The 18,562-nt window shown below is 35.2% G+C and overlaps 1 protein-coding gene and 1 pseudogene across 1 annotated transcript; one reads left to right on the forward strand and one right to left on the reverse strand.

Moving 5' to 3' along the window:
* Window positions 1-586: 586 nt before the first annotated feature.
* LOC111996712 (pleiotropic drug resistance protein 2) lies at window positions 587-9,018 on the forward strand. Its single transcript, XM_024028710.2, has 20 exons — window positions 587-1,115; window positions 1,469-1,589; window positions 1,673-1,761; window positions 1,938-2,022; window positions 2,125-2,415; window positions 2,532-2,622; window positions 3,103-4,003; window positions 4,131-4,291; window positions 4,465-4,568; window positions 4,755-4,911; window positions 5,007-5,087; window positions 5,444-5,559; window positions 5,817-6,149; window positions 6,376-6,666; window positions 6,772-6,855; window positions 7,218-7,351; window positions 7,460-7,687; window positions 7,874-8,045; window positions 8,171-8,425; window positions 8,555-9,018. The coding sequence occupies exons 1-20, from the start codon at window positions 751-753 to the stop codon at window positions 8,822-8,824; spliced, it is 4,329 nt and encodes a 1,442-aa protein (XP_023884478.2). The 5' UTR covers window positions 587-750; the 3' UTR covers window positions 8,825-9,018.
* A 1,204-nt stretch (window positions 9,019-10,222) lies between these two features.
* LOC111996738 (uncharacterized) lies at window positions 10,223-18,330 on the reverse strand (annotated as a pseudogene).
* Between the last annotated feature and the right edge of the window lie 232 nt (window positions 18,331-18,562).

Genomic DNA, 18,562 nt, shown 5'->3' on the forward strand with positions numbered 1-18,562 from the left:
GTCCCCACTTTGGTCAGAAAAATACAACACTCATTGGACCATCCTAACTGTACTAACACACGCTTCACAGTATTTAATACATTAAAAAAAAAAAAAAACTAAAAAATAGCACTCCACAATGTGAACAATATGCTCCGTTTCATATCAAAGAAACTTTCTGTCAAAATAATATGAGAAATGATATATATTTATAATATTATGACAATAAATTATGATTGATTTGTGACAAGCTATTATTGATAAAAAAAAATTAGTATTGAATTAACCAATAATAACTTGCTATTTAAAATTTATTTTAAAAATATTATGAAAATATAATGAATTTAACGCTTTTATAATTATAATATTATTTTAATAAATATTCTAAAAATAAAATGAGAATAAAAAATGTAAAGCAACATGGGATACCAACTTTCAACGTTCTTATTAGTTCACCCGCGGTGGTAACGGCAGTATAGTACTCCCACTTTGACCAACACAAAAAACATTAATAAAAAAATAAATAAAATAAAATAATATAGTAGAAAATACCTCCCTCTTCTTCTGCTACTCTATATAAATAAACCTCTTCGGCACTTCCTCACAAATTAACTCTCTCTCTCTTTCTCTACGTTTTCCCACGTACCAAACAAACACAAAAATTCAAAGCATGAACAATACATAGATTCATTTCATTTCATTTTTTTTTGGGTGAACTCTGCTACAAGAAAAAAGGCTTGTTACAACAAGAAAAATTGTAGGGACTTAAACATGGCGGCGGCTGCATTGGCCGGAGATGACTTGTCAAGGCAGACGAGTAGTAGTAGGAGGAGTTGGCGGTCCACGAGTGTGAGGGAAATGTGGAATGAGCCGGATGTGTTTCAGAGGAGCGGACGGCAGGTGGTGAATGATGAAGAGGAGTTGAAGTGGGCGGCGATAGAGAGGCTTCCCACTTATGATAGAGTGAGGACAGGGATGCTGAAGCAAGTGATGAGCAATGGGAGGGTGGTGCATGGTGAAGTTGATGTCACAAAGCTTGGCACTCAGGACAAGAAGCAGTTGATGGAGAGCATTCTTAAGGTTGTTGAAGAGGATAACGAAAAGTTCCTCAGGCGGCTCAGGAACAGAACTGACAGGTTTGCAAATTCTATCTTCATTCTTTACTGTTACACGCGTGTTAAGAACGCAGAAAACATGTAATCCAACAATATGATTTTCTAATATTAAGAAAAAGTTGCATCTAGTATAGCTTGAATACTTGATCTAGTGGTTTATGGTTGCTTTGGTTTTACGAAAGTAGAGTAACACAGACCCAGGTGTGGAAAATAGTTCTAGAGAAACAAAATAAGAGTTGGTTCATTCTTTTGCCTTGTTTGGTTGTTAAAAAATGGTAGGAAAAGTAAAGAAATTGAAGTATTGAAGCTTGTAATTTTACATCTTTGTTTTTGTTTTAAGAATATTATTGATTTTTAAATTTTATTGGAAACAGGGTAGGAATAGAAATCCCTAAGATTGAAGTTAGAATCCAGAATATGTCAGTTGAAGGAGATGCATATGTTGGGACCAGAGCACTTCCAACTCTGCTTAATTCCTCCATGAATGCAATTGAGGTACTTTTCTTCATTTATTCTAGTATTTTGGTAATGAATTTTAAGGATTTTTCACTTAACGTTTTAATTTATAATGTGAATAGTCTGCTCTTGGAATGATTGGGCTCTCTCCATCAAAGAAAAAAGTTGTCAAGATTCTACAAGATGTGAGCGGCATAGTCAGATCATCAAGGTATGATAATGAATTGTGCAGATGTTGTGGGACTAAAAACACATAAAAATCTTTATTGTTACATACAAATTTGTTTCCCTCTTATAATTACTACTACTTATTTTCACTTGCTAATGTTTAATTTTGTGTTTTCTGAACTTACTTCATGAGCTTTAATTAATTTATTCCATTTCCAGGATGACACTGCTTCTTGGGCCTCCGGGGTCAGGGAAAACAACACTGCTACAAGGACTTGCTGGGAAACTGGGTGATGATTTAAGGGTTTGTTTCTTATCTTATCCTAGTTTTTTTAATGTGTTTTCTATTGACACTAATAAAGTCAATCAGTTTTCATATGTATTGATGAATTGGGGTTATGAACAGGTAACTGGAAAAGTCACCTACTGTGGTCATGAATTTCAAGAATTTGTACCTCAAAGAACCTGTGCTTATATTAGCCAACATGATCTCCATTATGGTGAGATGACTGTACGTGAGACATTGGATTTCTCTGGACGTTGCCTAGGAGTTGGAACCAGGTATGAAATGCTGTTAGAATTATCTAAAAGAGAGAAAGAAGCAGGAATTAAACCAGATCCTGAGATTGATGCCTTCATGAAAGCCACAGCTATGGCTGGACAAGAGACAAGTTTGATCACAGATTATGTTCTCAAGGTTAATTTCCTAATTCCTAGCTTGTTGGTTCCTTGCCTTTTCTTTTTCTAAGTCTTTTTTACCACCCCCCTTATGTTATATAGCTAGTCTAACTTCTTCTTATGGGCTTCCAACAGATACTTGGGTTAGATATCTGTGCTGATACCATGGTGGGGGATGACATGAGAAGGGGTATTTCAGGTGGTCAGAAGAAGCGTGTAACTACTGGTATGTGTTAATAAGTTAAAAGAATATTATTAGGGATGACATCAAAGCAGAGCATTTTTTTTTCAGTTTTCTTCATTAGGAAGTCTCCCATATTATACTGTACAAAGGTGCTAGTTTCGTTCCCTGTATTTGGAAATTTATGATAAAAAAATTTCAGAAACTTTGATAAATAATCAGTTGTTTCAAAAGTTTAAGTTAGTAGGAATGGTAAAAGGGAGGTAGTGTGGAGATAGGTTCTAACTTAGGACTACCTACTTTGATATATGATATATTACCAATTCTTCCAAAAACTTAAACCGTTAGAAAATGGTAAATTGAATCATTTAACCATTATTTTAATAATCTTAGATGTTGACATTTCCTTGGTGATTCGTTACATCTAAGAAACCTGTTTCTGTCAATTTGCTTTGTGTAAATTTGTAATCTTTTTCTATTAGGGTTATTGTGGATTGAAACTGACAGTGTTTGTACTGAGTGCAGGTGAAATGTTGGTTGGACCAGCAAAAGCATTTTTCATGGATGAAATATCAACAGGGCTGGACAGCTCCACCACATTTCAGATGGTCAGGTTCATGAGGCAAATGGTTCATATCATGGATGTCACCATGGTTATCTCTCTCTTACAGCCTGCACCTGAGACATTTGATCTTTTTGATGATATTATCCTTCTTTCTGAGGGTCAGATTGTCTACCAAGGTCCGCGTGAGAATATTCTTGAGTTCTTTGAACATATGGGCTTCAAATGTCCAGAGAGGAAAGGGGCTGCAGACTTTCTGCAGGAAGTAACTTCCAAGAAGGACCAAGAACAATACTGGTTTAGAAAGAACCAACCTTACAGATATATCTCAGTACCTGAGTTTGTGAGGGCCTTCAACTCATTTCACATTGGCCAACAGATTTTGGAAGATTTAAGAGTTCCTTATGATAAATCTAGAGCCCATCCTGCCGCTTTGGTGACAGAAAAGTATGGGATTTCCAACATGGAACTCTTCAAGGCTTGTTTCTCAAGGGAATGGCTTCTGATGAAGCGCAACTCCTTTGTGTACATATTCAAGACTACTCAGATAACAATCATGGCTACAATTGCAATGACTGTGTTCTTGAGAACAGAAATGAAAGCTGGTTCATTAGACGATTCAGCAAAATTTTGGGGAGCTCTATTTTTCAGTCTCATTAATGTCATGTTTAATGGGATGGCTGAACTTGCAATGACAATATTCAGGCTTCCTGTGTTCTTTAAACAAAGGGATTTCTTATTCTTCCCTGCATGGGCTTTTGGACTCCCCATTTGGCTCCTGAGAATTCCAATTTCACTTATGGAATCTGGTATTTGGATCATTCTTACATATTACACCATTGGGTTTGCACCTTCTCCCAGTAGGTAAGTACTAAATTTATCTTCTTGTATCAATTTCATAGTGCAAGCTTTCTGATGCTTAATGAAAGTTGGAATCTGATAGTTTGAAAAATGAAACATTCTTCTTTTGACATATGTCCTCTATGTTCAGGTTCTTCAAACAGTTTTTGGCTTTCTTTGGCATACATCAAATGGCACTCTCCCTCTTCCGTTTCATTGCAGCCCTTGGAAGAACACAGGTTGTTGCAAACACGCTTGGTATTTTTACATTACTATTGGTGTTTGTGCTCGGAGGATTCATTGTTTCCAAAGGTTAGAAATTTTTCTCATTCACTATTAAGCGTACTTTGTTATCAAAGTAATTTGTTGCATATACCAATCTAATACGTGGATTGATGTGAATTTTGTACAATACATTGACAAACTGCTGGATTTTGCATTTGTTCCAAGATATTTAAAAAATCCATTCTCATCTTGGCCTGTAGATGACATTCAGCCGTGGATGATATGGGGCTACTACATTTCTCCTATGATGTATGGACAAAATGCAATTGCTATCAATGAGTTTCTTGATGCCAGATGGAGCGCTGTAAGTTCTGTTAAAGGATAGAAAAGTCCTATAATTTGCAGTGAATTTTTATCTTCTCAATTTAGTTAACCCCATATAATTGTATTGGAATGTAGAGTTTGTTACCATTTAAAAAAAAAAAATTTGATAAATTTAAGTTTGCACTCAATGAGATTTGCTAATATCATAGTGATTTCTTTGGTACAGCCTGTCAATACCAGTGAAGGAACAGTAGGAAAGACCCTTCTCGCACAAAGAGGCCTGTTTACAGAGGAACGTTGGTATTGGATTTGTGTAGCAGCACTCGCCGGGTTTTCTCTTCTTTTCAATGTTCTTTTCATTGCGGCACTGACATTCTTAAATCGTAAGTGAATATTTTTCATTTCTTATGTTTGTTTTTCCAATGGCAATGAGATCCATGTGTTGACTGTTTACTGTTTCCTTTGAACTCAATTTCAGCTCTTGGTGAAACTAAAGCTGTGATTGTCGAGGATGTGTCTGAAAGCAATCCTAGGCGGCAATTAACATCCAATTCAGAAGGTAAGTGATGTTATACTTTCTTTTGGATCTTAACTTAGATATATGAACTGTTATACAAGATGGCATGTCTGTGAGAGATTTGATGGAGTCTATTTGACATAAATGTCATAGATTATTAATTAAACAAAAAGGAAAGAAGACCTAAAATTTTTGCCAACCCCATCCCATCTCTTCACTACTGCTGGGGCATTGAACATGATGTTAGCAAGAAAAAAAAAAAATCCTCTTCACCAATTGCACCATCTTCATCCATGTCATAGTGCTGTAGTACCAATTCTACAGCATAAGCCTTACGTCTAAATTAATAGCTCTACCAACACGTTATTTTACAAGTCTAATGTATATCACCATTACAGGTAACAGAAATGCTCAAGGTACCAGCTCAGTTCAATCTAAACGAGGAATGGTTTTGCCCTTCCAGCCCCTTTCACTTGCCTTCAACCATGTGAATTACTATGTGGATATGCCTGCAGTAAGTTGCTTTATCCAGTAATCTATGTATCAAAATGATCTCCTTCACATTTAAAGAAGCACAACAATAAAAAAATGGAACAGTTACTTGATGTTCGAATGCAAATAGACACTAATTTGGAATTTTCACAAATCAATTTAATTTTGCAATGGATAATAAATCAAGTACTTCAATTCGAGCCCTGCGTATATGATTCCAAATACAGATCATGGATTGAAGATAATTTTCATGGTAACAATTTCTATTGTTCTTTTTAGGAAATGAAGACCCAAGGGGTTGATGAGACTCGATTGCAGCTGCTAAGAGATGTCAGTGGTGCTTTCAAACCAGGCGTACTGACAGCATTAGTTGGTGTTAGTGGTGCTGGAAAGACTACCCTAATGGATGTTTTAGCAGGGAGGAAGACTGGTGGATATATTGAAGGAAGCATTAGCATTTCTGGTTACCCAAAGAACCAAGCCACATTTGCTCGGGTCAGTGGTTATTGTGAACAGAATGACATCCATTCGCCATATGTTACTGTTTATGAATCTCTCGTATACTCTGCCTGGTTGCGTCTTGCTTCGGATGTAAAGAAGGAAACAAGAAAGGTATGTTGCATATCAGCCAGCGTTGTTTCTTTTGGCCGTTCAACACATAATTTTCTATAAATATATGCAATTTTGTCCTTCAATGAGCCAATCTTTCCATCTGAAAATTTTGAAGTTATAATTGTATATCAAACTGAGAATTATATTAATCTATATTTTGTGTTGAATATAAGAAATTGGATCAGATGAACAATGCAGTTGACTATGTTTTTCTTTGTTGTTAAAGATGTTTGTTGATGAAGTTATGGATTTGGTCGAGCTTCACCCATTGAGGAATGCTCTAGTTGGACTTCCAGGAGTGGATGGTCTTTCAACTGAGCAGAGAAAGAGGCTTACCATTGCTGTGGAGTTGGTTGCGAACCCCTCCATCATCTTTATGGATGAGCCCACATCAGGACTCGATGCTAGAGCAGCTGCAATAGTTATGCGTACTGTAAGAAACACAGTGGATACAGGAAGAACTGTTGTTTGCACAATTCATCAACCAAGCATTGACATTTTTGAAGCTTTTGATGAGGTATAACTCAAATATTAATTTTTTCAATTCATTACATGTTTCGTGTATCAATACTATTTCATTAAAATGTTCTATTTTTGACCTCTGTATTGTTTATGCTTTCAGCTCTTCTTGATGAAAAGAGGAGGACAGGTGATTTATGCTGGACCTCTTGGTCGCCAATCTCACAAACTTGTTGAATATTTTGAGGTGGGTTCCCCTTTTTTCCTACATGCTTTGATTACACCCCAGTTACAACCAAAACATTGCCAGAATTGTTAACTCTGATAATTCTTACTGTAGTCAAGAAATTTTTTCACACACCAATTTTCAAAAATTATTACATGAGCTTCTTTCCAACATTTTTGTGTTGAAGCTTATAATAGTCCATTGTAACACTACTAAAAATTCTTAGTTGCAAAATCAATGTGTAAACTTGTTAATAATCAACTCCTCTGCTTGAATTATACTATCTAATTCAGCAACTATTATTGTCATTTTTGAAGGATTATAGACCATGTACTTCCAATTCTCTAATTATTAGTTTGACTAATATTGAGGACCTCTTGTAGGCTATCCAAGGGGTTCCTAAGATCAAAGAAGGTTACAATCCTGCTACTTGGATGTTAGATGTCACCTCAACTGCAGTTGAGGGTCAACTTGACATTGATTTTGCAGAAGTTTATGCCAACTCTGAGCTCTACAGGTGAGTAATATGTGACAATTTATTTCTTCTTATCTCTCTTCTGTTGCCACCTCCTCTCGATCTGCGTGTGTATTGATCTATCAATAATTTTTCTTTTCAAATTTTCAGGAGAAATCAGGAACTAATCAAGGACCTAAGCACTCCAGAACCAGGTGCCAACGATCTTTACTTCCCCACTCAGTACTCCCAGAGTTTTACAACTCAATGCAAGGCTTGTTTCTGGAAGCAGCACTGGTCATACTGGAGAAACTCACAGTACAATGCTATTCGGTTCTTCAGTACAACTGTCATTGGTATTCTATTTGGTATTATCTTCTGGGGCAAAGGAGATAAAATGTAAGTCAAAATTTCTCCATTCTAAATAGAATTTCTTTTTGTTCCCATGTGTTTATGAATCATCTAAATTCACTCTAAGAAGATGTTATCTATTTTTTGGAAAAAGTTGATAGATACAAAATCATACTCACTGTTTCTTTCCTGGAATTGTGTACTAATATGAACTTAATTGTACCTTATCAACAGATACAAACAGCAGGACTTGGTTAATCTTCTAGGAGCTACCTATGCTGCTGTTCTTTTCCTGGGAGGAACCAATGCTTCTGCTGTGCAATCTGTGGTGGCAGTAGAGAGAACAGTCTTTTACCGTGAAAGAGCTGCAGGGATGTACTCAGAGTTGCCTTATGCATTTGCTCAGGTAAGAAATTGGACATTGTTCTCAGTGACAAAGATTCTATTTATGTATTGAATTTTCTGCTCTCTTGAAAGAAAATGTTTAAATGTATTCTATAATTGTATTGATGGGTGACTTCATTGCTACAGGTGGCTATTGAGACAATTTATGTTGCTATACAAACGTTTGTGTATTCTATTCTTTTGTACTCGATGATCGGATTTAGTTGGCAAGGAGACAAGTTCTTGTATTTCTACTACTTCATATTCATGTGCTTTACATACTTCTCAATGTACGGGATGATGGTTGTTGCACTGACTCCGGGCCATCAGATTGCTGCAATTGTTATGTCCTTCTTCTTGAGCTTTTGGAACTTGTTCTCTGGTTTCCTTATCCCTAGGCCGGTATGTAACCCCAAACCAAATCTTTTGTTTCATTGCCATGCATATTGCATGGTAGTTATTTGGTTTATAATTAAGATTCTTGAGTTTTGTTACAAAGATCTTAAGACTTAATTTTTTTTATAATTGCAGCTGATCCCCATATGGTGGAGGTGGTACTACTGGGCTTCCCCAGTTGCTTGGACAATCTATGGTGTCATTGCATCTCAATTTGGGGACTTGAAGACTCCAATTGATCTTCCTCTTGAAAAAGAAGAGCCTATAGATGCATTCCTAAAGGAATTTTGGGGTTATGACCATGATTTCCTTGTTCCTGTAGTCATTGCCCATGTTGCTTGGGTCTTTCTCTTCTTCTTTGTCTTTGCTTATGGCATCAAGTTCCTTAACTTCCAAAGGAGATGAGGAATTTCACTGTGCACCAGAGAAGCTTTGAAATGTTATGATTTACAAATAGATAGTTGAGTGTACACTATTATAGTCAATCAGCCAGAAGAACATAAAGCTGTTCATTCTTTCTATACCTATTTTTGTTTTTTCCTCCCAAAATTGTGTATTTTGCTTGGCTTGACTTTATTAGAATGTATAGCTTTTGTATTCTTATTTTCTTGAAATTTTATACAAGCTTACTTTTTATTCTTAAATAATAACTGCATTTATTATAAACCCAGCAAATTCTTCTCTCATTTTGTAGCATTGATGGTTGCATCTCCCTAGGCACATTGTTTTAGACTTGCTTCACTTATATATCAGTGTTCTAGAAAAAGAAAACCATTTTTGGATTCAATGTCATGTATGAAATTAGGAGTTTCTGAAAGTAGGCTGGCTTAGCCTTCTATGCAATGTAAGTTTTAAAGACATACACATGCTAGGTATTAGAACACAGATAATCAATGGATCTATGACAATGAACAAACCTTAATTATATTTTTGGATACAATAAAATTGTACTTGCACATTCGGCCCACAATCTAGGCAAATCTTTCTTACCATGCTCCTCCTTTCAAGACGATTCTTGATGGGGAAGCCACCCTAATCTCTAGAAAGAATGAGATCTAGGGTTTTGTCTAACCTTAGCGATATAGAAGGGCATTATATATATAGTGACTATTTGCCCATCATGGGTTATGTTTAAAACCTTAATAAAAACAAAATGTACCAAACTTCGATACTCAATATGAACACAACATATTGATGGGCCCTTAGGTAAGTTAACTAAGTCACATCCATCCCATTTTAAGAAAACAAAAATTCAAATTCAAGGAAGACCAATTCCAACATGCAACCCAAGCTATACCACTGACCGATACAAACCAAGGCTTGGAACTTGGGTTTTGTAATGAGATGTAATTAGAAACAAGTCTTTGCCTTTATTGTTTTTGTAAGACCAAGTTATCCTAAGATGAGCAATGGGTCAATAGCTTGCATGTATTGTATATATGGTGTGCTGTTTTGGCTGTTAAAATTAAATTACTTGTGGTGATGAATGGTTTGCCATTTGGTGAGGAGAACTGATTTACTATTTTGCTGAGCAAAGGAAGGTGTAGAATTAAAATGGTTTGGCGTTTAAGCCTATATAACACACATTTAGTTCTTCTGCCAATGAACTGGCAAAAAAGAATTGAAGCCACTTTTTCAACATTTTATTGTAAAGTGATATAAGGTGGCACATCAATTTGATGGTTGAAAAACAAGAATTTGATGACACAAGAGGATATACTGTAGTATGAGCTTTAATATGACTGATAGGTATGTCTCACAATTTCATATAAGAATATTGAATAGACTAATTAATAGTGTAGCTTTTTGGTAACAAACATTCTTTGTGGACATGTCTTTCCAAATAAATTAGAAAACCTTATGGGGAAAACCAGTCAAATAAAGAGAAAGATAACACAAAATATACCAAACTCAAGAAAAACTACTCTAATTGCAGCACACCAACACCCTTCTGGTTTCCTTTATTAAAAATTCTTATTTCATAGTATCTACATTTTTGCTAAGCTCCTCCAGCTTCCTCATCCTTATTCTCTCACTTTCACCCACCAGTTGACCAAAGTTCATACAAAAACAAAAAAGAGACAAACAAGAGTTAGCAATCAAATTATGAAGATTTAAAGTATAATACTAAATTTTGGAAATTTATTAACATATTGCTTATGTTTAAAATGAAGAACCGGCAGTATTTACCACCATTAATTTAGTGACTAGTTGAGCTTTTTCCTTATTTTTCTCATTGACAGCCTCAATGGCTTCCTTGTATTCTCTCTCCTGTACCACATTAATGTTTTAAAGGACATTTAGAAAGAAAAACATTTTGCCTGGATTTGATTAAGGGAAATATCATGACAAAGAAGTTTGCATGAGGAATTTAAGTGTGCCAGAAATATATTTCATTCCATCATGTTCTAGTCTACGTACAAATATAATTTTAACTGCAGTAATATTCTGTTGAATTGATTCTCAAATCTGTGAATGACATTTAGATATTAAATGACTTCATTGTTGGAAAATCTAGTTTTGCATCTCATACAAAACACACAGCAGAAGTAACAAATATAGATCTACTTTATTCATGAGAGATAATATGTAACCTTGAATTCTTGAACAAAAAATAGAAAGCGTACCTTGATGCAGTGAAATTCAAAACCAAGACTTAAGAATACCTCTAACCTTCATCCCAATTCCACATGGTGCCTAAGAAGTGTGGTCTCTCAATCAGTTTACACGTATGTGTTTAAGGGAGAATAAGAGAGTGGCTTACTCTCACATACACACAATTTTCATCTTCTATATTATGAAAATTCTGTATATTTCTCTCATTATACATAACTGATTATCTAATTGGGCTAGCCTTTTGGGCCTGCTCAATTGGGTTTTAGTTTGTGGCTTGAGATGAGACCAAAAGGAACAAATAAGACTCTAGCTCCAACGGACATTGGTCTTTTTTGTCAACTCTTGACAAGTTCAAAGTTACTATTAATTATGTTTAATACCACTATATAAATATAATTGCACTCTAGGCCTTATTAGTAAATTATATCTCAAGACTCTAATTATATCATTTGATTTCTCCATGAAATATCCATAGTGAACAAAGTCATAAAGAACTGTCATTTTGAAAACAACTATTTTATCATTGAGTACTCGGTTTAATCTTTTAGTTATTTACATTTACTGAAATTTGATTTCAATAAATATAAGCTTTAGTAACTCCTTACTAAAGTGGGTGCCCTGAATAACCAGTTCCCATTAAACTTATCTCAAGGGGATATTTCATGTCTTTATAAAAGGAGATTATGGATTTCATATTGAGAATATGTGTTCCCTCAACAGTACGTGTGGTTACTCAACATACTGAGGTTTTGACCGTGAATATTAGATCTTACTCCTGATATATCAAAGTAACCTGCATTTTATGATCGGGTTCACTATCCTCTTAGGATTGAGAGTTTATGAAATTAGAAGTCGTGAAATTAATTATTCAAGTGACAGTTGTTGATTGAATAATTAATTTCACAGCGGTCTAGTTCAACATGTCTTAATTCTTAAAACATATCAACACATCAACTAGAAGTCTCCACTTCCACGATCAAGACAAACCATCTTGTTGATGTGCTATAGTCTTCGCAGATGAAATGCCAAATTTTATTACCGACTACGAACTACGTTTTGAGTTTATAAGGAACTTGTGATTTATATTTTTTGTGACTAAATCACATACAATGCATCTCAAGGATTATGATAATGTCCCATTAGTTCATTCATAAATAGTCTCATATAATTAAACAATTTAATTATTTATGACATGCTAATAAATTGGATTTTATGGCATAAACCTCAACATTCAATTCATCAAATTCTACGTAGCATTTATTAATGTTAAAGGATATGGAATGGTTTCATTTCCATGACACAATCAAATGTGTCTTAGTAAATGACTTCTTAGATATAAAGATTTAGAAAACAACACTACAACAATTATATGCAAACAATGATAGAACTCCACCTTCTTTTGGCAGCTTTGCCCAGTAGCCTTAATTCTTTGTTAATTGCATCTATCCTCTTGCCAATAATTCCAACTTCCTCATTGGATCTGTGAGAGCCTCAAGCTCCTAAAAGATATTTAATTCCACTAGATATAATCAAATAACAAGTTATAGATACCAGGATAATTAAACAGATATTATATGGCAGTTTCTTGAAGACTTTTTATCTCCAAGTCATATGCCAATACTGCAGACTAACAAAAGAAATAACCACAACACAATTATCCTCAAAATTTTGAAAATCACCAGGTAGGTTGCTCAAAAGAATTGGAAAAAGTGAAGAAACTTGTGATCTAATGTAAATCATTTGAACTCCACTTAGTTCATCAATTTACTAAAACAGTCAACTCAGCAGTGAAAGGCTGTAATTTTCCTCATTTTTATGTATAGTATAGTAATGATGTTTTTTCTACATTGGCATTTATTTCAGGTTCCTTAAGCATCAAAAGGTCTTGTTATTTGAATTCATGGTATGTGATCTCTAGTTAAATTCAATAATTGCTGCATATGTCAATGTCACCTTTTAATGTAGAGACTAATATGATATCTTGTGGCAATATTGTTCAACTTACTTCTCGAATCTCTGCTTAGCGCTTAGTTGATTCTTCAACACGGCCCAGCTGAGCATGAACCTTATCCCTAACCTCCATCTTCTTCCTCTCAATTTCTTCTTCCTTTGCACGGAAGATAGCCAATGTTACTCTGACATTTTACAAATATCATGTTACTTTGATGTAGGACAAAGCCCATTTGTTTCTTTTATTACTAATAAATAAACCCCGCTTTCTACCCAAAAAAAGGGCTTATTTTGCTCTATACCACAAGAATAAATATTATGTACGCACTTCACTAAAATGGGAGAAATAAATATCATGTACAAGTTTCATCCAAAAAATGAGAGTACAAGATAATATGGAATTTTTATGTGACACATCTTCTATGGAAATGGACCCCCAACCTTCCGATGTGACCAAATCGCAGCTCCAAAAAAAGGGTAAAGGGTGTCAAAATCACAATAGAAACCGCGGGCCCCTTGTTGTTCAACTGCTATGGCATACGGTGAGTTGTTCAACTTTTTTGCGATATTTTGATAGTTTGACCATGCCTTTTTATTAATGTACGTATGTAGTGCCCAAGGAAGACAAAAAAAATAAAGATAAAAAAGAGAGGAAATGTCCTGTTAATATGCGCCTTAATATCACACATTAACAAATTTATTTTGAGAAAAGTTTTATTGGGGATTGAAAATTTTTAGGAGGTGTTTGGGAGAGGAGTTTGAGTTATGTTGTTTGGGTGTTTTTGATATACGTGTAGAAATATGTAGGGGTGACAATTCGTGTTCGCGTGTCGGGTTCATGTCGTGTCAAGTCATGAGTATTCAACTACATAAGTTAACACTAACCCGACATGTTTATTAAACAAGTCAAGATTCCTCAACTTTAACACGACCTATTTATTGAATGGGTCAGTCGAGTTGACCTGTTTATCAGATTTTATCAAAAAGAAAAAAACATTACGAAAAAACAAACAAATAAATATTTTTAATATAAAATTCAGAACTAACGAGTAATTGTATCACAAATAATCATTCAAAACTAAAGTATATCCCAATATCACAAATAATCAATCACAATATGTCAAAGAAAATAAATCACAACAACTAATATATTTATATAATTAGAGTTTGAAGGGTATATGGGTAAAATGTCATTTAATTAAACAGGTCAGACAGGTCAAACAGGTTCTATGTGTTCAGCACTAACCCAATCAATTTATTAAATGGGTTAGCCGTGTCAACCTGAATATGACATGAACCCGTTAAGCGTCAACCCATAACCTGCTAATTTCGTATCGTGTCGTGTCGGGTTTGCGGGTCGTGTCAAATTTTGCCACCTCTAGAAATGTGTAATATTGTTTAAAATGTGTAAAAATGTGTTAGAACTAATTTTTGATAAACTTTTTTTAAAATTGGTTTATTATTGTGTACGCTTAGAACATCTGCACTGGTAATTGTAAATGCCAAATCGAAAGAAATTTTGGCATTTCAAGCCTAAAAGTGCCATTCTACAGTGGCATTTAGAATTGTGCTACAGTGCCATTTAATCACTTTTATTCTCTCTCTCTCTCTCTCTCTCTCTCTCTCTCTCTCCTCTATCTTCTCTTTCTCTTTTCTCTAGGCTGAGACGTTTTCTTTCTTTCTCAACTCTCTCCTTCTGTTTTCTCATCTACTCTCACTCTCTGACTAGCAGTTGGTTGAAGCAAGGTTTGACGAAGGTGAGGTAGTGATGTTTGTTGATCAATGATGGCGTTTCTCACGATAGTGATGGCGTGGGTTTCAAATCGGTGGCTTGGGTTTGCTGATCGTTGGGTTGTGGAGATCGGCAAGTCGACGCGGTGGGTTTGAAGTGGTTTTTTCTCTTGGTGTGTTTCTGGAAATTTTGGAGATCGGAGATCGGCGGCTTGGTTTTTTCTCTTGATGGCTTGTGGAGATCGGCGAGTTGGCGTGGTGGGTTTGAAGTGGTTTTTTCTCTTGGTGTGTTTCTGGTAGTTTTGGAGATCGGAGATTGGTAGCTTGGTTTTTTTCTCTCGGTGGCTTGTGGAGATCGGCGAGTTAGCATTGTTTCTTGTGGTTGTTGATGGTGGTGAGTTTGGTTATGGTGGTGGTTGCTAGCCGGTGGCGCGGTGGTGGCAAGGTGGGTTTTGAGTTTGGTTGTGGAAGAGTACATTTTGTTGGTTAATATATTTTAATGTGTAAATATATTATTTCAATGAGTAGAATAGAAAAATAAAAGTTAAGATGTAGAAGGATTGTAAAATTGAATTATATAATTGATAAAGTAACTTTTTAAAATAGTAAAATAAAGTAAAATTAAAATAAGGGAGGTGGATGCTCTTACAGCACACATCAGTAAAATTCAAATAGGAATAGCAATTTACTGTTAAAGGAGTTTGAAGTTTCTTCTTTGTTGTACTAATTGTCAGTGTAAACTCTTGCAGTCTCGTCCAACAAAAAGGAATAGTGCTAGCTAACACAGTACTGACTGACAACACTACTTTTTTTTTTTTTAAGGACACTTGTGCTCCTATTTCTTCCTGAATTCTTTTTATTTTATTTTCAAGTTTTAGGTTGGAAAATTTAAATATATGTCTATTCCTATTGCTTGCAAAAACTAATGATATTATTAATTTATTATTATTATTATTTTTCGTTAATGGATCAAATGCTACTATATTTTAAAGAACGGAAATACGTATAGAATAAAATATACATACTTCCTCAAAGGGTCATGTTCTAGTTGCCACAATCTACAAGAGCATTTGTCTTAGCTAGAGTTTTGATGGTGATTTTCGCTTAAATTTTTCATTCACCTACAAACTCCATGTCTTTTGGGGAAGAACTACCATCAAGAACCATAACAATGTCCATCCCGCCACCATAGCATATGGAGAAGGAATCACAAATTACACCCTTATCTATAAGTTGGCCCACGGCATTGATATTACAAACGACCAAAGTCACCAAAGTCACCAAACTCGTGATTCCACCATGTTGGACTATAAAGGTAACCGCATTGATATTACAAACGACCAAAGTCACCAAAGTCATGATTCCACCATGTTGGACTATAAAGGTTACCGTTATATTCATTCTATTTGTAGCAACTGAAAATAGGACTACGGCTTAGGTGGGGGAAATTGGGCATTTGCCCCATAATTTACAGACAATGTAACAAAATGATGTTGTTTTGAAACTATATAGCAAAATGCTCTTATTTTTTAAACTTGATTTTATTTTAACAAAATCAAGTTATGTGTAAAACTCGATATTCTCAAAATCGAGTTTTATGTATATTTTTAAGTGGAACTCGAAATTAGTAAATGTCATGTTCCACTTAAATTTTCAAAAAAAAAAAAAAAAAAAAGTGGCAAAATATGCATAGAACTTGCGTAGTGAGAAAGTGAAGGGAAAGAGAGAAGAAAGAAAGAGAAGAGTAGAGAGTGAGATAATGGGTTGAATTTGATAGAAGATTATGATTTTGGTATTAGCGATAAGAGGAAATTGGGAGATGTTTGATGAAGATGAGAAATAAGGCAAGCCATGAGTATAATGGTTAGGTTTTGCTTATCAATTATGATTTTTTTTTAAAATTTTTAAAATTTAAAATTTATTTATTTATTTATTTATTTTTTTTTAAGGTTTAGAAAAATGAAGATGAATTTTGATGATACACAACAAATCATCAGTGAGTCGACAGTCTAGAAAGAGAGCTTTGGAAGACTTGCAATTGCAAGGATGAACAAACTCTCAAAGAGCGTTAGAGTGTGGCTAGCTTACTAGCCAACGACCCTCTAATGCTTAAGTCAGTAACTCATAATAATCTCTAAGAGCTCTAGAAGTGTGAAAGTAAGAGAATTTTACTCGTCTTAGAATGGAGAAGGTCAGGTGTTTATATAGTGCTAATCGCGTTTCCAAGAATTTTAGGCATTTCCCTTGTAAGGTGTGTACTGGAGAAAGTGGGGTTAGTAGGTACAAATTTGTAGGAGAATCTTTAGACGTGATGCGTGAGTCTTTCTAAGTGGAGATGATGGACTGGAGGACATGTGCAAAGGTTGGGGAGCTTAGCCCTCGTTTGGGAGGAGGGAATGGAATAAAATGTAAAGGAATGAAAAGAATAATTTTAGAATATTCTTCCTTTCCTTTGTTTGGGTGTTTAAGTGGGAGAGAATGGAATGGGTAGGAGGGAACACTCGTTCCTCTCTATTATCTTAAAACCTCAAATTTTCATTCCCCCTACAATTGGGAGGAATAGGAAGTAATGAAATTAGATTTAATGAATTTTTCACTAAAACTCCCAAAATACCCCTATATATTCAACACTTCATTTTAAAATAGAGGTCTAATAGTAATATTATCATAAAATGAATCAATTCCATTCTCTTCATGTTACTCTTAAACAAGATTACTTACATTCCATTTTTTTTTTCATTCATTTCCATGCCTTTATTTTAAAACATCCAATCAAAATTACTTATTCCATTCCATTGTTTTCCATTCAATTCCCTTACTCAAATACATTCCATTCCATTTTATTCCCTTATGATCATTTCATTCCATTCCATTTCATTCCCTTGTGAACTCCCAAACAAAGCCTAAAAGCATTGTTGGTTGTCTGTCAGCCTTGTTCATTTGACTGACCTTGTCAGTTGGGTTCTTGGTGTTGGAAGACTAGACCCTGTTAGATGACTAGGGTGTTGTCAAGCAACTAGGGTGTCATTGGTCGACCGGATTGTCGTCGGATGGCCAACTTGAGTTGGACTTTTTTTTATATTGCAGAAATATTACCTATGAAATTTATTTATTTTCCATAAAGATGAACTAAATGACTTGATTAGATAATAATTATTGATGGGACCAACAAACTCTCTTGCCTAGACAACCTCATCAAATACCTCCGTCTACCTAGCCACGACATGAACGAGGAAAAGCAAACCATTAATGAGAAGCTTCAATGCCTCAGACAGTTACCGATTAGCTGTTAAACTGTTGGTAGCTTATCAAAACCTGCATTAATAAGTCTTAAGGCATTACAGAAGGAGCATTAAAGCCACAATTAAGGCCCCAATGACTAGAAATTATGAAGCTATATATACACACTCAACAGAACCAGACCGTGTACATATACACATAACCTAAATTTTACTAGCACATGTAACTCTGATATTCCAACTTTTCTTGCTTCCTAAAGAGTTGCTATACGCTGACTTTATCATTGGAGACTTTGTGGCCGGCACCACACCGGTGATGACCTGAGAAAGGCTTTTCACCACACCTGCAGATACAGCACGAGGTCTCTGCTTCATCTGGACGAACTTATATTGCTGACGATTTTCACATCATCAGCTTGGCACCGTCTGTGGGGACAACATTTTCGTACTTAGGTCCGAAAGCATAGTTCCACTTAATTTTCTGGTTTTAGATGGAGTCCAACCAAGATTCTGCAGCACTGGCCTTGTAAATCCAGACACTTATAGCTAGTGTGGAAGAGCTTACCAAACAGAACCAAGAGAAAAGGCTGCAACTTCAGCAAGAGGA

Source organism: Quercus suber, unplaced genomic scaffold, assembly GCF_002906115.3.
Source record: "Quercus suber isolate HL8 unplaced genomic scaffold, Cork oak 2.0 scaffold_540, whole genome shotgun sequence".
Taxonomy (NCBI): domain Eukaryota; kingdom Viridiplantae; phylum Streptophyta; class Magnoliopsida; order Fagales; family Fagaceae; genus Quercus; species Quercus suber.

Excerpts from the sequence above, each read along its gene's own strand:
- LOC111996712 (XM_024028710.2), top strand. The coding sequence starts at position 751 with ATGGCGGCGGCTGCATTGGCCGGAGATGACTTGTCAAGGCAGACGAGT. Across the intron at positions 5,088-5,443 it reads ATTAACATCCAATTCAGAAG|GTAACAGAAATGCTCAAGGT; the intron begins GTAAGTGATGTT and ends TCACCATTACAG. Across the intron at positions 6,667-6,771 it reads TTTTTGAAGCTTTTGATGAG|CTCTTCTTGATGAAAAGAGG; the intron begins GTATAACTCAAA and ends TTATGCTTTCAG.